At 44.9% G+C, this 25637-nt stretch overlaps 1 protein-coding gene across 2 annotated transcripts; it reads right to left on the bottom strand.

Annotated features, from left to right (window-relative positions):
* Nucleotides 1-981: 981 nt before the first annotated feature.
* LOC142570927 (uncharacterized) lies at nt 982-21302 on the bottom strand. Of its 2 annotated transcripts, none has more exons than XM_075679227.1 (11): nt 21194-21302; nt 19073-19230; nt 15589-15794; nt 11120-11240; nt 8748-8831; nt 8217-8239; nt 5190-5237; nt 2791-2857; nt 2004-2080; nt 1772-1854; nt 982-1156 (listed from the first exon to the last, which is right to left on the bottom strand). In XM_075679227.1, exons 2-11 carry the CDS (start codon nt 19212-19214, stop codon nt 1000-1002), a joined length of 1008 nt encoding a protein of 335 aa, XP_075535342.1. In that variant the 5' UTR covers nt 19215-19230; nt 21194-21302; the 3' UTR covers nt 982-999. The 2 variants fall into 2 exon arrangements, with proteins under 2 accessions (XP_075535342.1, XP_075535343.1); XM_075679228.1 differs by lacking the exon at nt 21194-21302 and adding an exon at nt 10041-10104 and having other exon boundaries at nt 19073-19142.
* Nucleotides 21303-25637: the final 4335 nt, after the last annotated feature.

Raw genomic sequence — 25637 nt, forward strand, 5'->3', positions numbered from 1 at the left:
TGGAATGGCACAAGCGATTCAAATAGCGTAATAATTGAGCGTGAGCAGAACAGGTTCACGAGTTTACACATAGAAACATTTTTTTCAGTCCTTGCGCACCAACAACTTTTTAAGTTTCAATAAGACGTAGTCCTAGCGGCGTCCTCTTGTTATACAAAATCAGTCATTCAATTAATACAAGTTCGGATTCACTAGCTTCTATTTCATTGCGCGTTCCGCAGAAGACTACCAGCGAACGCAGACCCTTCCGCGTTCTTGACCCTTTCGGCAGACACTTGCCACTCCACAGAATGCAAACTCTATGCAACTGTAATTTTCTCCGTCTTAATGTCTTTCAAAAGTTGTTGTCTTCTTTCTGTCCCAAGCTTCGCACTGTCTCTTGAACCTTACTTCCAGCTGCACCCCACTCCGGTGTTCTCATATAGTTTCTCTGTCCTTCCGTATGTGTACTCCGTGTCTCAATTGTGTGTTAGTACCGTATTGTTGCCCATTTTGTAGCTGTGTGTCTCAATATTTTTCTTCTTTTCCTTTTAATTGTTTTATCCTATAGCGTTTGGTTGTAGTTGTCTTACATTTCTACCTTTTTTGTTTTTGTTTCTCTATGCACCACTACCTAGGCCTCAGTGTTGTTCTTGGGCCCGTAAAGAAATTAGTGCCACTATTGTTATTAATATTAATATTATTTTTATGGTTGTTGTTGTCGCAGCCGCTGCTGCTGCTGTGATATGCATTGAGCAACGTACGACACTGTTTACAGAACACTGCTGGAATACTGATGCCCTAATGCTGCAGAGAACGGGGGGGGGGGGGGGGGGGGTATTCTGTAAGAGTCCACCATAGTGGACTGTACATTTCCGCTGCTGCTGATTGGATGCAGCTGTAGGAGCGAGGAGGAGACGAGCGGCCCTAGCCAATCAGCAGCGGCCGAAATGAAGTTTTTCTTCTTTTTCTTTTTTTCTTACAGAATACCCTCCGCCACCCTCAGCTCGAGACAGGCACTCACAAGAGCATGGCGGTGCCGGCGTAGTTGGAAGCGTCTGTTCTCTTGGTGGGTGGAATGTCCTCGTTGTAGTGGAACATGCCCATGACGAATGAACCGGTGTAGAGCAAAAACAGGAACAAGAAGCTGCCCAGTACCAGGAAGATGTACCAGTGGCTGCGAATGATGCAGCACTTTTAGAGTCTGTATTCACCCGATCGAAAAGCGATCGCCTCGTTTGGAGCTGACGTGGCTCTTTAGGTAATATCCTTTAATGTGGTATTCAGTGTAATAGCGTGAAGCCATAACTTTGCGTATGGGTGAGGTTAGCTAGCCTATGCAAGCTGTCTCACCTGCGGCAGTGCAGTGAGATAAAAAAAATCTGTGCCCGAACATATTCGGGAGAGTGCAGCATGCAATTACTTATATTTATTTTGCAATTATCTTTCCAATTGCTTATTTTCCCCCCGATCACACGCGAGAAGCATGTGAACTGTGTTGTTCGCGGCACTCTGAAGCTTCTACATAAAATATCGTATTGCACACGTGTCAATTATCCAGCAATGTCGGATCGTGATACGAGATGAAATACAAAACATAAGTGCTCACTCGATATTCCAATCCAACAATCTCGCATGATGATACGAGAAGAAATATAAAGCGTACGGGTTCATACGGGATTATTAAATATGTGGCGTATGAAATCTCTTTCTTCTTTTTCTTCTTTTTATCTAGAGAACGTGGCAAGTTTTCCCATTCTTTTCGTCCATTTTAACGCCCCCTTTAACTGACCTCTTGTGTTGCAGTGTGGCGAGGACTCCTAGCTGGTCTGTCTTTACGAGTGAACCGGAAAGGTTGACGAATGAGCGTAGACTCTGTAAAAGAAAAAAAGAAGAAAAAAAAGGTGGGGGGTAATCAATAAAGAATATAGCCGACGAGGACGGTACGTCGACAAGGGAGGCAGAAAGTGCGAGATTGTCATCACAGCGATGATGATCAACGCACGTTGCTTTCTCTCTCCTACCTTCTCAGTGTCTGCGACGACGGCTTGACAGAACCTTGCTATGCGGTCCGAGCCATTCTTCGCAAGTAGGCGACATTCTGAAATCAATCAATCAATCAATCAATCAATCAATCAATCAATCAATCAATCAATCAATCAATCAATCAATCAATCAATCAATCAATCAATCAATCAATCAATCAATCGACGTGACCTGCTATGATCACCCAGCAAGTAGTATTCAGCGCAATCAGTATACGCAAATGCCATTTCAGTTACGGTACGTGTCCTGTCTCCATATGGAGCCGCAAGATGCCTTTGAATTTTCCGACTATAGCGACGAGAGAAAATCCTTGAACATGGCTCTGAATGTTAACGTAACCCCCTGGTAATCAAAAATAATGTTGTAAGTCGCTTTAGTTTGGAGTGTACTAATGCAAATTAGAGGTAATTTAAGAGGTGCGCTACCAGGTTAGACGAGAACTTCGACGAGTAGTTCTGTATCACTGGCAGTTACCTCATATTCATTCTCTCTTCAGAGGGCTCTGAACTCAACAATAACTGTCGAATCTGCTTGGAAACGAGTATCTCAAGTCTTTTCATGATCTAGCCCATCAATCATTTTTTTTTATGAGAGTGGCTTCAAATGAAATAAATATTGAATAAAAGTCCCAATTTGCTTCCGGAAAGATTTCGCCGCATTTCCAGCAAAAACATACTGTATAATTCTGGATGCTTGAAGAACACTCAATCATAATTTTGACTGAAGGAATAATAATACGACCGCGCGTGATCGAAGCTGCCTCACCGGTGAGCGAGTCGTTGTACGTCTTGGTCACGCTGGTGGCGATCAATTGAGCCATGGCATCCTGTGCCTGCATCGTGAAAAAAAAAAAATCCAAGTCCGTAACGATGCCAAGCGAGTCATTTACAACGACGGCACACTTACAGCGGATTCAAGTAAATAGGCCTGTTGCTCCCAAATGTGGGATTTTCGTAGAACTGGCCCGACATCTTTCAATAACACTTCAGTTTCAATTTCAATAAATGCTCGCCATCAGCGCCGCGGGCAGTACAGAAGCGAGTTGTTGGGAACTTCACTGCGGAAACTCGGAGCAAAACGCGACGTAACAGAGAGATGGAAGCTCTGCGTGGTCCGTACTCCTCCGGCTCAGTTCAACGCCGATTTTACAGCCGAAGGACCGACTTACGCTCAGCCCGCGTGGGCCTTCCGCACATCCTTCCGCACGCGTGCGGACGTGCGGAAGACGTGCGCATGTCGCACGCAGGTGCACGAATCTCGGTCTACACAGAGTCCGCACGAGCAGTGTAAAACCGAGCTTCGTACAAATGCGTGCACAACAGGTGCAGTTTAGCGCGCTTCCGCACGCGTGCGGAAGGCGTGCGGAAGGCCCACGCGGACTGAGTGTCGCAACCGTTCTCGCGCTGCGGCGGGCTTGCGGTCAAATGTCAATGAACAGCCATCAACGCCAACCCGCGTCGCAGTCCCGAAATACCTTGCTCCAAAACGCAGTGGAAAATTGCAAACAAGAGTTACGTCGCGTATACCTTACTCAGACAACTTCCTTACGCAGTTTTGTTCTTCTTTTTGTACTCAATAATTCATAATTTTCGTTTCGCACGTCATGTTTTACCGGTTCCGCGTTAAAGGTACGTCAGCTAGGAGTTTGTACGGCTCCGGCTGTCAAAGTTTGACGCCTTGATCGTTCGATGCTGCCTGCAGGCGTACGAGGCACCAGTATATCCTAGCGTGGGAATCCCGAGGACACCGCATGAACAGAGCGTCGCTGAGGAATCATCGCTACGAAGAGCCGGCAAGCAGACCACTGTATAACAATTCTGAAAGATGTTGTGCAAGGAGTGCATTGTCGGACGATCCCTTTCCGCGTTACTGCCGCTTTCACGTGACGTCTACAGTACACGGCGCGTTGTATTATTTGAGCAGCTTTGCTCAACCAGCCAATCAGCGCGCACAGAAAGTGCTAGCTCCCAAAGGGACCAGCCGACAATACGACGCCAGCTTCGCTGTCTGATATGTCAGTTGCTCAGATTGGCATACATTATTATTATTATTATTATTATTATTATTATTATTATTATTATTATTATTATTATTATTATTATTATTATTGTTGTTGTTGTTGTTGTTGTTGTTGTTATTGTTGTTCGTTTTAATTTATTCTAATTAAGCTGAACGAAAGATGCAGCGCAACGCGCATTGACAGAAACAGGGGAAGAGCCAGAGACGGACTTTTGCAACTCCTCGTCTGTCCATTTGGTAGCCCTTTCTATCTTCTTCAATCAAGAATTGACAGACCGCCAGTTTCTGCGTCAAACTCACAATTTTAGTCTTCCAAGGGGACGCAGACTGGGTTGAAAGCAAGTCAGAGCGGTATGATGATGCTACAGAAAATAAGCGGCGCGCTAACGTATACGCGGACAAAGATCACATACCGCAGGACGGCCGCCAACTTCCGCACGCGTTTAGAACAATCGCCTAAAGTTCGCGCCTTGTTATTGTTATTCTTTTTTTCCAGAACGTGCACTACGATCACGTGACTTGCCTGCGCGTTAAAAAAAGCGAATTCTTGTTCTGAATAAGCAGTGCTCGAGGTTGGCGCCCGTTCTCTCATATGCGCTCTTTCTCCTCGTCCGTTTATGCGCGGTTTATTATTATTTTTTTATTTCCAGAAGTATATGACACATCCAGGTTTTAGAATGATGTGGTGCTGCGTTTCTTTATATGAAAAAGAATTGAATCCTCGGTTCAAAGGAAAAATGTTACGAATTGGCGGCAAGCATTACGAGACGGGAAACAGTACCATTTTGTTAATTCTGACAGAACGATGCACATCGTACTTTCAAACCACACACACACACACACACACACACACACACACACACACACACACACACACACACACACACACACACACACTGTACCAGTTTGCGTCCATCCCTTTGAAATGGTCCTGTGCTATGTTGCCCTGCATCATTCTCGAGCATAATGAACACCCAACTGTACAAGGCACAAACCTTGTTAAGCTTAATTAATTTAAATTTGAAGAGCTTGTACGACTACGACACGCGGGCTACGAGAACAAGTCTCGGGTTGTTTTAATCACTGCCTGGTGATCCCTTGAATATAGTGACGGCACAATGAGCACTATGAAACGCTTTCATCACCGCTTCTTTTGTCTGCAGTCTTCCGTGCTCCAACACGCTCTCGGCAACCTAGAAAGAAAACAACAACTGCACTGCCGTTGTTTCCGGAATAAACCAATGTGTATGCGAAACAGAAGGTATACACAAAGCAACGCAAGATGGCAAAACCCGAAAACGGTGGACCAGCAATAAGAGTAGACTCTGACAAAATGATTGCAGGAACATTTTTCAACAAAATAAGAAGTTTTTAAGTAATTTAAATATACGTCATCTTAAATAAGGTGCCTAAGTAATTACTTTACCGCACATACACTGCGATTGACGAATTGTAGCCTGTAAGCTTGTGCAGTATATCCTTTTCGAACTGGTTCTGCAGATAGACCACTTTCGAGACATCCGCCTTCAAAGCTGTGGTAAAACTTCACTTTTGTTCCAATGACTTGTTAAACAAAACGTTGTTTCACGCAATGAAGTATAAAAATAACTGTAACGCCAACGTGCAACGGTGCCCGCTTTGGGAGTGAATTTCTCGAGACTGGCCTCGTCCTCAGAATTCGTTCCTAGTGGAATTGTGTAGCCTTTCGAGCCCGTTGGCTTCAATTCGTAAATTGTAGTATGTGCTCCAATCAAAGTTATCGATGAAAAAACTTCAACAGTAGAACTTTGTTAATTTGCCAGCTACGAATTCTCTTTTGTCGTGCGACTAATGTATAACCTTCTTCGAGTAACGCAGCTCAGCGACTAGAATTGGCTAATCTCATGCAGGTATCTCAAACATTCCATTACCCGCCGTGGTTGCTCAGTGGCTATATGGTCTTGGGCTGCTGAGTACGAGGTCGCGGGATTGAATCCCGGCCACGGCGGCCGCATTTCGGTGGGGGCGAAATGCGAAAGCACCCATGTACTTAGATTTAGGTGCACGTTAAAGAACCCCAGGCGGTCAAAATTTCCGGAGTCCACCACTACGGCGTGCCTCATAATCAGAAAGTGGTCTTGGCACGTAAAACCCCATATTTTTTTTAAACATTCCGTTCTCCTAAGACTAAAGAAAGCAACCGGTATAAGAACATGAAGCATGCCCCTCAACTCTTATCTCTGACCTGTTATTTATGCGCCGTACAGGTTGTGAAGATATGCCGAATGCTTGGCAAGGTGGCATAGAAGGACCGGTTCGGCAGCACGGCAGATTACTTAACGCGCTCAAGCTTTGTGCGGCGAGGGTATGGATCATTTTTCTAAACGGAGTTCCAACGAGTGAAGCACATACAGATATTACACGCCGTCAGCGCGTGTTCCAATCGCAAACACCGCGAATATATAATTTATAGCAGACATATTAGATGAGATCACTGCTATAGTAAACGTTGAGCGTTGGAACAATATACTACCACCAAAATCAGCTCATACATGGTGCCCCCGACACTTTCAAGTATTCGGACTTTCGTTCATGAAAACAGACGTCACGGCTTGCCTGTCAGTCAACCATCACTTATCTGTGCAACAGATACCGATGGGGTCGAATCCCGACCACGGCGGCGGCATTCCGACGGGAATGCGGCTTCTATTTAGTCGCGCGTTAAAGAACCCCAGATGGTCTAAATTCCCGAAGTCCTCGTATACTACGGCATGTCTCATAGTCAGAGTGTGGTTTTGGCGTATTAATTAACCCCCATAATTTAATTATTTTATTGAGATACCGATGGCAGGTTAATATTTTGTTGTAGCTGACCAGGTATATATTCGGGGGTTAATAGAGAAAAACCTTAAATCAGTGTACATTTGCTTTTTCAGGACTATTTTCATTCATTTCGTGAAATAAGTTTCATTATTGCACAAGAAAATGATGACCAAACTTGCCTTTTCTTCGATATCGCGTGGCAACTTCAGCTCTAGCACATTGGTAAGCCGTTAAGGATTTCAATGTGTCCTCTCAGCCTTCGTGCCGTGATGGCGAAATTAAAAGCTCGAAACTTGCTATGTACAGAATCTTTAGCTTATTTAGATGGCAACGTAATTCACCGTCATGTAGAGCCCGCTGTATCCAACGAGTGTTCCTACACGTCGTTCCTTTATGCTTTAATATGGCTTGCCCTTGCCCGAAATCTGTTCAATACTTTGAAAATGCTTTACAATATCCGGTGTAGTTCACCTTTACCGGTAAGCGATAGACCAGAGATCCAAGTAGGCGTCGTAAAATCCATGACGTCACACTGCGAAATGCTGCCGGGACGGCGTCGCTACTCGTATTTTGTTCTTTTTTTATTTTTTGAAGTATTCTGTAGCCCACTTTCGCGGTCGAAGTAGCCGACTTACTATTGCAGAGGAGTTATTTACTAATACAGCTTAAAATCTTACTATTCCCAGTTAGTGTCCTATCAATTTGCATCTGGGGAGAAGGCTTCGTTGGAAAAACAACTTCCTCTGGTCTTTCTTTCTTAAGTGTTTTTTCTCTCGTTCACGCTGCGCTTACAAAAATGGACACACACCGCTTGGCCCATGCAGGCCACCAAGTTGTTTTAAAGTGGTCTGTGTGGCCTGAGCCCAGCAACGGCGTCAACAACACTGGAAGTGGTGACGTCGGTGGGTTTGTCATACCACGTATTGAACAGCTGGTATTCCGTTGCCGAAGGTTCATAACACACAGGACGACGCTGCCCATAACAGTAATTTTCAGGGGATGTCACTAAAGGACAATGATTATTTGTGGCTTGGTGTTGAGATTAACGGTTTGTAATGTTTTTACTTTGTTGAAGGACACAATAAAGAACGAAATAGTAGGTACTCGTATTTTTTTGCTCCTTTACGATAAATGGCGAATGATAAGATTTCACGTTGCAGCAACTGCGAACTAAGCTTGTGCTTTATAGGGAGGAAAGGCCCTCAGTAGGCGTAAGCAACGGTTTTTTTTTTCTGCTCTCCCTAGATTTATGTAGCGCCAATGTGTACTGGCGAGTTAAACGCAGCAAATCAAATCAACTGGCGTTATACGCGTAGTCCATGAAAAAGAATTTCTATGCATGCGTAAAAGGGAAAATTAAGACTCCTTACCGGTGGGATGTTGTCGCTGATGTCTGTAATGAAAGACAAAAAAAGTAAAAGTGAAAATGGACAATGTTATATACACATAGCTTAGATAGGCAACGCAAGAGACCAAGACAGACGCGCGCAAAGCGATCACGTACGTACTCTTTTTCAAGCGAGAGCTTTTCTCCAGACGCAGGCCGGAGGACAACTTCCACATACCCCGCATGCTGACGTGGGCGCAGCGTTTTCTTTAATTCTTTAAAATTCGTGCCTCCTACAATGTCAGCTTTCAAGACATTATACCTATGTAGGGTGTATATACACAATATCAAAATTATCATTCTACTGATAACGTGCAATATAAAATACCGTGTAACACTAATGCACTAACGATAAATTTTTTCAATCAACAATATCAACTAGGCGCAAATGGACACCGGCATGCACAAACAAACACACATTATGCGCGCATTAAACGCAATCAATTGAGGCTTGCGTCACTACTTGCACGTGCTCCCTACACGCACGTGCATGTTCAGGGAGCTCACCGCTTACCCGCTTTCATGACACCGCCTGCCGACATCGTGGTAGCTGCTTTAATCTCAGGGAGAATGTGGGCCTTCAGGTACGAGCTGAAGTCTGCAAGGAAGACGGCTGCGCTCATTCACGTTATCACGGTGGCGCGTTCGATCTGGGGCGCGACCTTGTAATAACTGTTCGGAAAGCGAAGCCTCTCGCTTGCGTTGGCGGATGATTGGTCAGAATCGCGTTCTTGATGGCGACATCGCGACTCTGGCAAACCGCTCGCGAAGAGCTAGCAAACGGTTAGCCTTACCGACCGTTCGCAACAAGGTCGTGCATTTAGATTTGCGCTGCGCACCAGAGCGCCAACTCAATGCGCAGAGAGGGACAAATCGTCACCCAGCCCGTTTGAGTTACTCAGGTATGCTATCAATGATTTTCCTTCAATCCTGTATGCATTTCCTTAATTCTCTCTATCTACCCAGTACCGCTGCCTATATGACTCTAATGGATTCGGTCGTATCAGTTTCTTCCCTGCGTCTTTTTTTTTCACCAGTACTATAAACGTACGAGTATTGTCTGTCTCTAAACGTGTCTTGCTTATCTCGACTGCTGACCGGTTGATACTTCCGTCTACTTTAAATCCAAGCGCTTCTAGAAGTTGTACGTTACGTATTGGTCTCGCTGAATGAATCCTTTCGCATTCCATTGGGATGTCACGTGCTGATTGTTCTCCGGATTTTTGCTGCAAATACAAGCGCCCAATCTAACCGCAAATTTTTGCTCCGATATGTTGCTCTCCGTATAGGCAAACAGCTCGAGCCTCCAGAGCAAGGCACTTCTTTTTGTATTTTCATACAGACTCTCCCTTCTAATTTCTTTCTTCTAGTTATTGTAAACTCTATTATCGTTTTTTTTTTCATTCGTTGCGTTCAATTCGCTGTCTCCATTTCACTCACTTTCTGATTATTCCTGCAGAGGCAGCAGCTCGTCTGCAGCGTCCGCGTTTGAGCGGCATCATTCGGCTACACTGAGGCCGCGTTACGTTCGCGCGTTATTACTCTTGCCGCCAAAGCGATATGCACAGCGCACGCTTATAGGTGGCGCCCAAACACACGCCTCCACGACGGTTCCGACTGGGCAATAATATACAGATCTCAGAGGACATACTTTTGTCGGCTGCATGCGCCGGAAGGTATTGCAGGAACCGGAAACACGTCTTGGGGTCCTATGCTTTGGGCATCACCTACTTGCACGCACCACACCGTTGCGTTGTGTACACTGGAAAGTACGAGACGCTGTGCGACTCCAAGGCTGCCCACTCACCCTCCATAGTGCGATAGAGCTCGTTCAGGTAATTTACGTTCGCAGCCTGTTGTTTTTTCGCCACCTGTGAGAGGACGTCCTGGTTATGTACAACCGGCATTAACAATACTCGGGCCATGCGTGCAGCAGAGGTGAGCATCAATACGGGAGCTGGACTCGCTGCGAGTACGTTTATTGAAAGGAAATAAACGCCAGCAACATGGCAGTGGCAGGTAAACCACCGGTGCAAAGTTAAGAAAGGGACTTTGTCGTTTGGTAAATTAAAGCGCTTGCAATTAACAAGCGATTTCTTTCGGTTACCTCGTTCAACGTGACAATGTCACTAACGAGACAAGGGAATAACAAGTCACGAAATGGACATGTGGAGCATTGTAATCCTTGAGAACAAACGTAATACAACAGCACCGGCCATAGTTCTAAATGTATGCAAACATATTGAGAGTGGTCACACAGTCAAAGAACTGATTTGCCTAAATAGAGACAAGAATTATATGGGCTGCCTAAAAGTGAGGCTTCCCACTGGACAAGAAGTTATTCAGCAGAAGTTATCTGCCTAGTATGTTCGCTCAGGCTCGGGTGCCTCTGCGCAACAATCCAGGCTCTATTGCAGCATAATCATTAGGAGCATCCTCCAGTTGAATCGGTATTTCTCTTACAAAACTCCCATAGGTGTTGTTATGTCTTAGATTCGAACGGTAACGATTAGTCGACAATTTCTAATAGAGAATTCACAAATCGCATATATACGAATAGAATAGCAAAGACTAATCGATTTGTGGTCCAACATTACGAATATTCGCACACGCCTAATAAAGAGCAATTCTTTACGTATACCGTAAAATAACCCTATTGATAATAGTTGAACGACAATGCGAGGCCATGACCTCATAGTATACCTTCTTTCGTCAGAATTTGTAGCGAATACGGACTTACATCTCATAAATTGCCGTTGAAGGCACAGGCAACAAAACGCATGGAGCGAAAGTGCCTGTCATTCTGGGGATTATGGTGGTTAACGTTTACACACTTCGTGCACTTCCGCGAAATGAATTTTCGCAAGAGGCAAACGTCCTGCTTACGGTGGCCATCGACTTCAAGAAATTTTCCACTGCACCGACGTATACTGTGAACTGCTTGTTGTGTCGAAGTGAGGACTGCCTCAACTCGAATATACTGGCGAGCATCAGCATGGCACCCAATCTGAAACAGGTAAACAAAGGCGCTGCGTGTCAATTTAGTATGATGCCAAAAGCACTCTGCACTTTTTCGAATGCAGAAACCAACTTGCACAATGACATTGCGCCCTTACGCTATTGTAAAATGCGAAACACATTACCTAAAGAAACTGCATATACCAGCAGCTCATACAAAGAAAGCTCATACAGCATAGATTTATAAGGGTCTTCTTACAGCCTCGTCGGAATTCCTAGGAGTGTAGTTCTCCCTCTCCCGAAATGCATCCAAGACTCAGCAAACGCTTTCCTATATCCGGTGCAATTCATCAGCCAGACCCCAGTCTTATCACACGCTTCACTATATCCAAGTTCAGTATTTATATAGTCCAACGAGTGTTCCTACCATGATGCTCCTTTACGTTACTATACGGTTTACCCTTGCACGAAATCGCTCCAAGACTTTGCACACGCTTCGCTATATCCGGTGCAATTCATTTGCTAGGCCCGAGTCTTATCAAACGCTTCACTATGTCCGGGCTTAGTACTTATACGTGTACACCATCCGTTATCTTGGACGTGTGTACTTATACGCTGCGCCGGCTGCACTAAACCGGCTCCGCTCTATGCAATACGCCTGTGCCTCCTCGATACCGATCCCATCGCCACACGTTGCCGCCGCTTGAAAACCGTCGTTGAGCTTCCCTGCACAGCTTCACGTAAAGTGCCACTCCTCTCCGCACAAGCTGCGGAGTGACATTCACCGGCAGCAACAGCGACAACAGCCTGGTCCGGGCGGTTACGCTTAGCTACACTTTTAAGAACAATAATGTGCCGATAACTCGGAAGTTTACACCTGCTTCTGCTATACATGTATCTATGCTGGACAGTTAGCGTACTCCTCGTTTACCTCTCTTAAACTTGCAGGACGCACGTACTCTAATGGACGCTTATCGGGCCTCCAAAGCAATAATCGTCGCCTAACTTCCGCGCCTTCCGTTTCTTTAGCACTGCCTTCACGCTCGTGTCAGCGTGACATAGTGCAGAGCGTCGGGTAGATTGTTGACGATCATTGCTAGCTGACCAGATAAGCTCCAGAGGGTGAAAATCTCTTCTTTTTTTTTTCAGAGCCTAGGGTAGCAGTCAGTAGTGGGCTACGTACAAGCTCTGCTGCGAGGCGGTCAATATTCGAAACCGATGAAGCCTCTCTCCATAACATGTCGCCAGCGCCTTTTGTGTATACAGAAGTCTTGTTATTTCTACCGCGTCTTTGCACCGAAGAAAGAAAGTACAGGGCAGATAGAGTTCGGAACATATAGAGGAGTGGGTGTGGTATGGTGACTTGGTACACTACCTCATGAAATCGGCGCAAGAAAATTTGCTAGTTACGACGATTATCCAAGATTCGCGCCTCCTTTTAGTCGCCGAAAATGGAAAAGTCGAATATTAAGAAAAATATGTAAATACATTATCCAGCTTTACTTGCCAAAATCACGATATTGACACGTGTACTTATTTATTATTTTCTCGAGGATTGCATGTCACCCACTAACAATCGCTCCGTGCAAGACGCGCCTGCATGATTGGAACTTACTGGAATGTTGTCGATGGTTCTATCCCTGGCCTGTTGTCGCCGAAGCTTGTGTAATCTGATCGTATGCGCGACGCGAATTGTGTAGTTACTTTCTGGAAGACTTGTGGGCATCAGCGATTACCCTGCAGGATCCTTCGATGACTCACGTATAAGAGCCGAAGTGCTTGCACTGGCAGAGCAGGTTTCGACGATCGCCGACAGTGTTCGCCGTTATCGTTGTGCCGTAAAGAAATTAAACAATAGGGGACACATTTGGCGAGAACTGGAACTGGAAGCAGGAAACGCTTCACGCCTACTGTTCGCCCCATCCGTTAGCTGACGCGACCATCGGAAATGAACTTACAATGTTTTGTTTTTTATTCTTTCTCGCTAAAACTAAAAAGCTTCGCGTATAAATGAACTTTGCGACTTACTTTTCTTGCGTCACCTAGCAACAAGCTAACGGCATGCCAGACGCGCCAGATGCGTGCATCATGCTCCGGGCACGCCATCGAAGCGAGCGAGGCCGGCTGCGCATGTGAAGTTCGCTTGTTCGGCGACGCGTCTTTCTCTCTTTTTATTTATTTATCTTTTCTTTAAGTAGCCTGTTTCGTTGGGCTCCCGGCGTATTGTTGCGTTCCTTCTGCACTTCGACACGGCGCCACTTGGACTCCGCCAAGGTGAGAAATTTTGTTTGACACTCTGCGACGCATTTCGAACAATTTATACTTACGGTATACGGAACCGAGACTTGGGACGCAGTCTGCGAAAAACAGCTCGACCGACCCGGCGCACTTTAGTGACTCATACTTGGAGACGTTTGCGACGCTTTCTATGAGCCCCAACATTATTTTAACTTATTTCGGTAGGTTCGGCGCCCGCTCGCTGCCCCCGGCATTGCGACGCAGTTAGCGAAAAGCAGCTCGGCCATGTGACGCAGTTAGTTTCGCGTGCACTGAATGTTACTGGAACACGCTCGTCAAGCTCTCCCTGACCTACATATTATTGTAATTGTTGTCATTACTTTTTGGGACACTTTTGATGCACGCTCGCCGTGCCTGGCGTTGTGGCGCAGTGAGCAAAAGGTAGCTCAGCTGTGGTGACAAAGTTAGTTTCGCGTGTACTGAACCTTAAAAGGGACAAGTCTGTAACGCTTTTTATGCCCAGCAGCATATTTCTTTCGGTACTCACGCTTGTCGAAAATGCAACGTGTGACTGCCAATGGTTATAACACAGGAGTGGGTTGCTTGCGATGGCAGAACGTGCAAGAGATAACGCCGAGGAGCTGAAAAACCAAGAACTTGAAAATTCTGCCCTCTGAACTACTGAAAACAGGCTTTGCACCCATGCATTTGTCTCGAGTGCGAGGAGGAGGCATTGTGCGTGCGTCTAGCACGGTGTGGCTGAGAGCCTGTGTTGTGGCCAGCTCTTTGTACGTAGTGCAATGCTGGGCAGTGTCCAAGATACATGTATCTTAGATACTATCTTAGATACTCTTTGAGCGTACTTTATGTCTATCATGATATGTCTGGAAAGACGTGTAGCAGTTGTCACCTAATCTTGCGCAATCTGATTTTATACGCGACGCGAATTGCGTAGTGCTTTTTGGAAGACGCGCGAGCTTCAGTGATTGCTCTGGAATGTTCGATGACTCATTTAAAAAAAAAGCCGACGCTCTTGACCGGCAGATCAGATTTCGGTGATCGCCGACCGTGTTCGCTGCTTTGGTTGTGCTTTGAGTGTAACTTGCTTTTGTTGTCACAGGTTCGCCGAGTAAATAGTTTCATCATTCACAATTTTGCGACTGTTTTCTTCATCGTCACTACAACGTGACAATATTATCATGAGGCACGCCATAGTGGGGGACTCAGGAATAATTTTGACTACCTGGGGTTCTTCAACATGCACCCAATGCACGGTAAACGGGCGTTTTTGCATTTCGCATCCATCGAAATGCGGCCGGCATAATTCCCGCGCTCTCGAGCATAGCAGCTCCAACACGCACTACACTACCACTACACACACACACAAAAAAAAAAAAGACACTACACCACCATGGCAGGTCAGCAAAAAATTGCCATGGCGATCAATATGGAGTTCGGCGTCTACATTAACAATTTATTGACTGACTTTCTCTTCCAAACCTGAAGACAAACCTAAATTTCAAATAATGTTCACTAAGCAAATCGGGAATGGTAATCGGGCTACCGCAAGGTCACTGCAGACAACAAAACGTTGGTTTCAGAAGGGTGGGCATGGCACTAGTATGTCAATTATTCTTGGCGCATGTATAGTAAGTTATGTTATGCCAGCGCCATCATCATGCCCGCGTAAGCCTCTCCTAGCAATCTTGAATTACTCCAGTCATGTGCCAGCTGACAACATCTTATGCCATAGAATTTCCTAATTTCGTCCCACCATCCAGTTCTCTACCGTCCCCGACTTCCCTTCTCTTGGCATTCCTTCTGTAAATAGACCACCGCTTTATTTCACGTCCTGTGCAATTTCATTTCTTCTTCAATGTCAATTAGCATATCGGCTACCCAACTGTTTGCTGTCTAATCCATGCCACTGTCTTCCTGTATTTTATGTATTTTAATCTAGCGCTCATCATTCTTCCATGAGTATGTGCCATCAGCTTAGGCTAAACTGCCAACAGGATAACATGAAAGTGGACACATATTAGCAGCGATTACCTCATATTGCGGTACTCAAAGCTGCACAGTCGGTTTCCATGTGTGGAGTCTCGTCGCTAGCTAGCTGAATACGTAACCTGTCTCGGTCACGTTTCGATTTTACTCACAGAATGCAAGCCAGTACAATGATGTAGGCAGCCGTGTACACTTGTAGTATGCAGCGCATGTTCTCGTTTAGGTCCTGCGTTCGATCCCCTCCACACATACGGCGTCGGCGCATCTGTGGGTAGAGCACACTGCCTAGGATTCCAGCGGCGAAGAATGCCATGCCCAAAGCGTAGAGCAGCGCCACTTGTGGCTCGTGGCGCACGTACTGTTGGTGGAAAGGGAACAAAGAAGCGCAAAAAAAAATTGCTCTCTAGATTGCCTTTCGTTTCAAAACTGAAATATTGAAACAAAAGAAGTTTCTGAGCATTCATCCTAGGTGCCTTCCATGGAACGGTCATTTTCCTCTGCGAGAACCGTTGATTTGATGAGGCTAACTATAACCAGCTTACGGGACACCGGCGCCGATTCAGTTAGGTGTATCTCAATGCATCTTGGCGTTACGGTGCGATGAGTTGGGCGTACGTATGCTGTGTGTGATACAATGTTGGATGCGGAAGTTTGAAATGATCAACGATCATGACAGCTGGCGACAGATGCGGTGAGGTAGCTCCATTCTTGGGCTGTCTTCCGAAAAAAAAAAATGAACGAAAGTAAAGCTTCGTTTGGCAGCTTGGTACCTGTGCCTTGAAGTTGTGGACCATTTGCGATGATATGCAAGGAGGCGGTAAAAGCAAATCATGAGTTAGTTGAGCATTTGTCAAACAAGTTATGTGAAGAAATAAACGGGGCGATATCTATTTTCGATCACACGTGCGGCCGATCAAACCAAATCTTGATAATAGCAGATGTGTATGCTGCACGAAAATACTTGAATGCGATAATACGCACGTGCTGCTTTTGAATGCCTACGAATGCGGACAATTCAATGTACACTCTTGTTTCACAGCAAATATTCAAGATAAAGCAATCTATCTGTTATAACGTCTTATAGTTTCTAGCGGGGTGCCTCGAATGTGCGAATTGTTGTTCCACAAGCAATGCATCAAAGTTACATGAATTATGGCATCGCGTTGAAGTGCATAACTTGTAAATGCGTCAGCATAGTATAGAGGTTGTCCCAGCTAACCTTAGCTAATCTGTTCAACAAGAAAAAAAGATAAAAAAAGCACGGTACAAGATACGATTCTGAGATCTATGTTTTTCTGTCGTCATGCCTCCGACGATGAAACACCGGAGGTCTTATAATTGTATCTTGAACGGTGTTTTCTCAATCTTTGTTTTTTTTTTGTCGTTGAGCAGCTTGGCTAAAGTTAGCCGGGAAACATTGTACATAATGAAACTATACTTGAATGACAGGCATTGCAAGCATATTTTAACGAGAAGTTACGGTGTGACGATGCTCGCGGCATTCTGTACAATGCGGCATTCTGTGTACAGACGCAATATGCACCTAAAGTAGGCAAGGCTGTTCTCTGAAATCATAAAAAAAGGGGGCAGAAAAAAAAAAGAAGCCTTTTACGTTCAGAGTGAATAATGCAGGTACAGCGCAACAATTTTATGGGAAGGAAAAACGAAGAGACAGGAAAGAGCGCTGACTTTCAACTAAGTTTATTGAAGAAATTCCGGCCACTTTTATACAAGCGAAGAACCGTATCTTCGCATCTCCTTCCCATAAAATTGTTGCGCTGTACCTACGTTATTCAGTATGAACCAATTCGCTTAAATCAAGCTGCTGCTGTTACATTCAGCGTTCCCTTCATATTTCCAAGTATTATTTTTTCTTTCTTTTTTAACATATTTTAACGGTAAGACTCTCGACGTCATGTTTTTTTATCGGATGAAATCCGCGAACGAAAATGAAAAAAAAAGCGGATTTGCTGCGTTAAAGAGCAACTAACCATTTTTGGACGTTGCGACCCCAACTTACCAGATCCATCGATTCAATGAAATCGGCAGCACTGACTTTCTTAAGGAACGCTGCGGAGCCAAAAGAAAGAAAAGAAGAAAAAGAAACGAAGGTTGCTACTCAAGGAATTTTTCATTATTGATATAGGTCCAACTCTGACCTGGAATAAAGTTTTTTTCTCCTCTCTCTTTCATGATTCTCACGAGCTAATAAAAATGCGACAGTAGAACAAATTTAAGCTGAACATTTATGTCTTGCTCTGCTCAGGGCAGTCTATTTTTCCTGGGTTCGCTCAGGCCGCTAAAGCGAATGTTTAATGACGCACGCGTAATATAAGCGTATGCGCTACAGACTTAAAGATGAAACATTCAAACTGAAACGTACATACATAAAAATATGTATGTGATATCCCCATTAATTGTGCGCGGATAATTCAAAAAAATATGTTTACGGGGTGATCATTTTTTTAAGTTTCGCGTAATCTTTAAAAATCGCATGTGGCAAATAGCATTATTCTTGTCCTTGAGCAGGATTATTCGAAGAGGCTGACATTATTACTAACACGAGCAACTGAAACATGTACTCAACTAATTAATATATATTCAGTAATGAGCGTCCTAATTAATCAATGGGCGTCCCAATTGCTTTACGGCGCAAATTGCCATTTGCGCATTATAGTGGGTGAGTTTGTAAGCCGTACACACTTGGAATGGAATTTCAGGAATCACGATAATTACATTTTGGAGATATGCGCGCGCACATGCATGAGTGCAGTTGCAGACAATGTTGATTTAAAGGGACACTAAAGTGAAAAATGATTTCTTCTGCATCAATAAATTACCGTTCTACAACACCAAAAACACCCCTCTTGCAACGATAAGACGTTTGGTAAGCCAGAAAAAGCGCTAGAACGAAATACGGGTGGCGACACCTACTTAAGTTCCCGCACCTGGGGGCTGTGACGTCTTGGATTTTGATGGCATCTTCTAGGGCCTACTAATTATATATAGCGGTACAGATTGGCTACATTGTGTTCTAAGGAACAAAATATTAAACATGGCAAGTTTCGGGAACCTTTATTCCGCCAACACGGCCCAAATGCGAAAACATACATTGGAATCCATCACGTCACGCTGATGTACCGGAGCTGCGGTTCCGACGCGAAATTCAAATACTGATACTTGGACCTTCATTTTCTCATCTAATAATCAAACAATTTTTTTGTAATGACTGTCTGCAGGGTTCTCAAACAGTGCTTCGTTAGTATAAACTGATTTATTGTTTCGCTTTAGTGTCCCTTTAAATTTGTGAAAACGTGGAGACATTTCTTTCCCCGCGTTTTCTTTTTTTCGATTACGCTTCTGGCATTTTAGTATACATATAGCATGTCTCCGTCAGTCACAAATTTCGAGAGATGCAGCAAAAAAAAAAAAAAGTAATCCGGGCCTCCTGTATAAGATAACGCTTTCTTTCGCTCGAATCTATTCATTTCTATCCATCCGTTCACGTCCGGCCTATTTCGGCGACAAGTTGGGTGAGCGCCGCCGCTTGGACCAGTGACGAAACGCGAAAAGGAATAGCATTCGACTCGGAATCGTCACGTTAACTACGGCCTTGCGTCTGTTCTGGGAACTCACAGGCGTCGATGGGATCCGTTAGGATGAACTGTAGAAGCCAGTTGATCACGCTGTACCAGCCGGTGAGCACGGACTCGTCCACAGACTGGCCCAGAAAGTTCTTGTCGCTCGAGTGCGCGTCCTTGGGGCTCTTTCGACTCATCTGCGTTGAGTGGTGCCTGCGAAAGAGGTGTGGCGTCGCACGTGATCGGTGTGTACCTGCTTTTGTTGTCTCCTGCCAGCAACTTCGTAGATCTTGCATTTTAAAGGGGTTGAGACACCAAATTTTGAGGCTATAGAAAGCCTGTTGTAGGCTGCCTCTGTACGCGAGGACACCCGCAACGAGGCACTGGACGCTGCAAACATTTCAAAATAATTTTAATTCAGCTCCAAAAAGTCATTAAAAGCTCCTTCTCGTGGTCGAGACCCATCGCTGGCGCGGCTGTTATGACGTGACAGCGGAGGAACGAAAATATTGACGTCATAGACACTACCACAAAAACGTGACGTATGATGAGTAGTGATCAAATGCCGATTACGGAGCCTGCTGGACCGTGCGACCAAGCATAGCCTCCACTATGACCGAGCTACAGGCATACATAAATCTTTTCTTAATGCAAAGAAGGGGTAAGGCGTGCAGACGCGGACACAAGAGGAGAGAAGTGGGCAAAACGAACACCGCACGGCGGCCCGCTAACGGCAAGCGGCGTGCGGCGAGTTGCCGTGCCGGTAACGTGGACGGGGCCTTTACACATTGATTGTAACACTAGCCGGCTGGCTCCGAAAAGGACCAGGATATGTGGCGTTCGTGTTGTCCACTTCTCTCGTGTCCGTGTCAGAACGCCTTACCTCTTCTTTGCATTATGAACCCTTACCAACTAGCCCCAGCTTTCTGTCATTCCAAAAATCCTTTCTCTATGCTACAGGCTTCTAGAACTCTGTAACCGAGCTAACCCCGCCCCCTGCCTAACCGAGACATGCACAGTGCTGTAGCGGAGAGCAGTTGACGTAGCATCTGCGGGTCGCATAGTTCAGCACCTCGGAGCGGTCTCTCCCGTCCGGTACGGCAACTCGCCGCACGCCGTTTGCGGGCCGCCGTACGACGGCGATCTTGCTCGCGAACGGCGAGATTTCCTTGCCGTAGAGAGGATGGGTTTCGGGACCCATTTGTGCAGCTGCCGCACGGCGAAGCGGCCAATGAGCGACCGAGGAATGGTCACTCTGGCACCGACGGCAGCCTCACCGCCGATATCGTCGCTATGCCTTTTCCGGTTCACAGCTAAAGCTGACGGCGCTTCGGAATGAATCAGCGACTCTCACAAACCGCAATGCTTTCTTACCGTTGTTGTCGCTCTTCGCAATAATTATTATAATCGCGACATGCACTTCGAATCGCCAGTTGTTTACCTTGCCGGCAGAGCACGCGTATGCGCGAGCAGACGATGCAGCACAGTTTTACGTCACTATTTCTTGTGATCCACGTGACGAAGCCGAGTTGCGTTTCCACTCCTACGACGTCATAGCATCGCCCGGAGCCCATAAACCGAAACCGAAATCGCTCGGTATAATAATGCTCTTATTAAATTATTAGTCAGGTATACATGAATCTCGCGGTGTGTATCATTCTTCCTGTAGCAGCACGCAACGCTTGAATGAAGAACGCACGAACGAAAATTTTCGTGTCTCCGTCCCTTTAACGGTTTCCACCATTTCCCCGCTCGCTATCGCCAAGAAAGGCTTCAAACAGGATGAGGCGATAAAAGAGGTAAAGGGCTCGTCACCAGGCTTGGAGATTGCAAAGAAATGAGCCTGCGGCGTGTCTCAACTACAGCTCTGACTATGTTCGTTGTCATTTACTTTGCAATGTTAAATATATAACATCTGTTTGCAGAGAGAAAACAAGGTTATCCATGGGAGCGCCACAGTTCTTTTTTTTGTTTTGCTTGCGGTAGGCGTTCAGGCTATCTAATCACAATATTGACCACACACATATCACAGAGGATCCGCCGTTGAGATATAGCATTGAGAAAGATTATCCCAACATTTTCTTTTTAACCCGGCTGTCTCTCCGATCCCTTGTGCGTTATCTCGATATATGTTGGTGGAAATCATTTGATGTATAATTACGAAGGGAAGACTCACTGGTGGTGCTCCACACTTGCGTAAAAAGGTCTATAGGCTGCAAGACGTCGGCAGGTCACCGAAAAAAAAAGGCGTTCGACCGAATCTGCGAACAGGAATCAAGGCAGGTGACGAGGCGCGTGCCTTGGCAATCTTCTTCTACATCTTCCTCTATAGATGCAGAACCCTATGTGTTAATGCCACTCGTCAACTCAGGATGGATAAAAAAAATTGCTGTAGCAAAAAAAGAGAGAAAAAAAACACGCATTTAATATATAATAAATAAATAAACAAATAAATAAATAAATAAATAAATAAATAAATACTACTTGCAACGGGTCAGTTTACGATCAAAAGAAACAAAATATGGAAAGTACAAATCAACAAGTCATCATCATCATCATAAGCCTGGTTACGCCCACTGCAGGGCAAAGGCCTCTCCCATACTTCTCCAACTACCCCGGTCATGTCCTAATTGTGGCCATGTTGTCCCTGCAAACTTCTTAATCTCATCCGCCCACCTAACTTTCTGCCACCCCCTGCTACGCTTGCTTCCCTTCCCTTTGAATCCATTCCGTAACCCTTAATGACCATCGGTTATCTTCCCTCCTCATTACATGTCCGGCCCATGCCCATTTCTTTTTCTTGATTTCAACTAAGATGCCATTTACCCGCGTTTGTTCCCTCACCCAATCTGCTCTTTTCTTATCCCATAAAGTTACACCCATCTTTCTTCTTTCCATAGCTCGTTGCGTCGTCCTCAATTTCAGCAGAACCCTTTTCGTAAGCCTCCAGGTTTCTGCCCCATACGTGAGTACTGGTAAGGCACAGCTGTTATACACTTTTCTCTTGAGGGATAGTGGCAACCTGCTGTTCATGATTTGAGAATGCCTGCCAAACGCCCCCCAGCCCATTCTTATTCTTCTGGTTATGTCAGTCTCATGATCCGGATCCGTGGTCACTACCTGCCCTAAGTAGATGTATTCCCTTACCACTTCCAGTGCCTCGCTACCTGTCGTAAACTGCTGTTCCCTTCCGAGACTGTTAAAGATTACTTTAGTTTTCTGCAGATTAATTTTCAGACCAACCCTTCTGCTTTGCCCCTACAGGTCAGTGAGCATGCACTGCAATTGGTCTCCTGTGTTACTAAGCAAGGCAATATCAGCGAATCTCAAGTTGCTAAGGTATTCTCCATCAACTTTTATCCCCAATTCTTCCCACTCCAGGTCTCTGAATACCTCCTGTAAACATGCTGTGAATAGCACTGGAAAGATCGTATCTCCCTGTCTGACGCCTTTCCTTATTGGGATTTTGTTGCTTTCTTTATGGAGGACTACGGTGGCTGTGGAGCCGTTATAGATATCTTCTAGTATTTTTACATATGGCTCATCTACACCCTGGTTCCGTAATGCCTCCATGACTGCTGAGGTTTCGACTGAATCAAACGCTTTTTCGTAATCAATGAATGCTATATATAAGGGTTGGTTATATTCTGCACATTTCTCTATCACCTGATTGATAGTGTGAATATGGTCTATTGTTGAGTAGCCTTTACGAAATTCTGTCTGGTCCTTTGGTTGACAGAATTCTAAGGTGTTCCTGATTCTATTTGCGATTACCTTAGTAAATACCTTGTAGGCAATGGACAGTAAGCTGATCGGTCTATAATTTTTCAAGTCTTTGGCGTTCCCTTTCCTATGGATTAGAATTATGTTAGCGTTCTTCCAAGATTCCAGTACGTTCGAGGTCATGAGACATTGTGTATATAGGGTGGCCAGTCTTTCTAGGACAATGTTCCCACCATCCTTCAACAAATCTGCTGTTACCTGATCCTCCCCAGCTGCCTTCCCCCTTGGCATAGCACCCAAAGCGTTCTTTACTTCTTCCGGCGTTACTTGTGGGATTTCAAGTTCCTCTAGACCATTCTCTCTCACATTATCGTCGTGGGTGCTACTGGTACTGTATAAATCTCTATAGAACTCCTCAGCCACTTGAACTATCTCATCCATATTAGTAACGATATTGCCGGCTTTGTCCCTTAACGCATACATCTGATTCCTGCCTATTCCTAGTTTCTTCTTCACTGCTTTTAGGCTTCCTCCGTTCCTGAGAGCCTGTTCAATTCTATGCATATTATAGTTCCTTATGTCAGCTGTCTTGCGCTTGTTGATTAACTTCGAAAGTTCTGCCAGTTCTATTCTAGCTGTAGGGTTAGAGGCTTTCATACATCGGCGTTTCTTGATCAGATATTTCGTCTCCTGCGATAGCGTGCTGGTCTCCTGTATAACGGAGTTACCACCGACTTCTATTGCGCACTCCATAATGATGCCCATAAGATTGTCGTTCATTAATCAACAATCAACAAGTATGAAGGAATAACTCGGAACTTAGATAAGCATACAAAAACCGAATTATTTATGCTAAACACATTCGTGTGAGTGTTTGTATGCGTTTTATTTTTTACAGCTAATTCATTCTTTAAATTAATGAGCGCGCCCGGTCGGCCTTTGTGTTCATATTTCATGTTTTTCCTATTCAATATGTGTTCTCGGTCTGCGACTGTGATGTGTATTTCTTCCCTCGTTTGTCTTCTCTTTTTGCGCTGTTTCAAAAATGAACTTAGCCGACTCGGCCAATTCTTCACCATATTACACATAGCATTAGAAAAAAAAATCGCGTTACAGTGTGGGCATTTATTTATCTCTATTTTTAACTCCTCTCTCCTTCTTTTACGTTTAATCGGTCTAATTCTCTTTACCCTCTTCATCAGCACAAAGCAGTCGTCCACTATTTACACTGGCTAAGCCAACTATCTCATTTATTTCTTCTTCTTCCTCGTTTTCTGAGGGTGCGACAGAATGATTGGCGAATGACAGCCGTATCCTGTAAGTCCTTACCCCTTCTTACCGCGTGCGCGCGCGTTTCGGCATAGTCGGAGCGTTAAAGAAACTGCGCTTGTCCGAATTTCGGTACATCTCAATCAATCAATCAATCAATCAATCAATCAATCAATCAATCAATCAATCAATCAATCAATCAATCAATCAATCAATCAATCAATCAATCAATTAGTCGATCAATCAATCAATCAATCAATCAATCAATTAGTCGATCAATCAATCAATCAATCAATCAATCAATCAATTAGTCGATCAATAAATAAATCAAATTATAGAAAACTTGGCGAGTTGGATTACTTTCGTGGTGTAGCAGGGCAAGGGAACAGAAGGAGTCGGGAATTTATTACAGCTGTCCTCATTAAACACAATGATCAGCGTACACGTGGAATAGCTCAAGAATTTCATATTCGTAAGCACGCGCAGGTGTGCGTATACGTCAGGCCTTCTTTTTCCGTAACAAAATATGAATGTGCGCATTTCTGCATCATACTTAATCGCGTGCGTTTGGTCTAGTCTCTTGTCAAGGTTATTACTTATTGAATCTTTTTCCCTCTCTCTTCCTTTCTAGTTTTGATGCTGTTTGCGTTGTAAAAATGCGCCTCGCCTCGATAGTTGCGTTGTCCCTTTTCATTGCTGTCTGTGTCTATTGTTGCGCTGCTAAGCCATGCTCACTAATAATGTGCCCAATGCTACTATTGGTTGGTATCCGTTCTTACGAAGTGTCCTAGCGCAGGAGACCTAGTGAATACGGGCTCAGTAGTTGACGCACAAAAAAAATTTGTTGTTCATTAAATGAACCTGCAACTTAAAAACAAAAAAAAACTCCCTGACTTGTTGCTGGTCGCAACCGTCTGATGGAACGACTGCCCTGCGTGTAGTATTAAAAGTCAAAGGTTAAGTTTTTTTCAAGCCAGAATGAAGTAACTTTTTCCCTTCTTGTGCTAGGAGACAGCACCAACCGAAAAAAGCTCTATTTGGAGCTATTCACACAAGCGTCATACGAGAAAGATCTTAGATTCCGCTCCCACACGTAAAGAAACAAGAAAAAAAAGGAAGAGGGTATACGTATGGCATACAAAACTTTTAGGCTTGGTCTTGAACCTCGTTATCGTCAGTTAGAAACTACTTTAAATTGGAAATCTGAGCGCGGGCACGCCTTTTCTTTGTTTTAAGATCCTTTATCGCACGCCGTGTACAGCAGCTTATTTTTTTTATCATATTTATTTTCTCGAATGATGCAGAACATTAGGGATGTCTTTGTGTGCTCGCGCGACATCCGTTTCCGTCGTCCTCGCGTCCTCGTCCGAGCAGCTAGCTTTCGGGTGCCGGGTGTTCACTTTCCAAGCTCTCCTGGTTCTTTTTATTACTTCATTATTTAACATTATTTCGGGTTCAATTTCAGAGTCTGGCGACTTTGCAGACAGCCGGAGGAGGGCCCGGAGACGAAACTTCGGTCATTTCAGTAGTCTCGGCTTGTGCTGCTGCGAGGCCCGGCGAGGGCGCGTTCTATAAAGTTCGTCCAAGTTTGAAGCACTATACAGAACTTCGCGTATCCCGTCTCGAGG

The sequence above is a fragment of the Dermacentor variabilis genome, chromosome 2, assembly GCF_050947875.1.
Source record: "Dermacentor variabilis isolate Ectoservices chromosome 2, ASM5094787v1, whole genome shotgun sequence".
NCBI lineage: Eukaryota > Metazoa > Arthropoda > Arachnida > Ixodida > Ixodidae > Dermacentor > Dermacentor variabilis.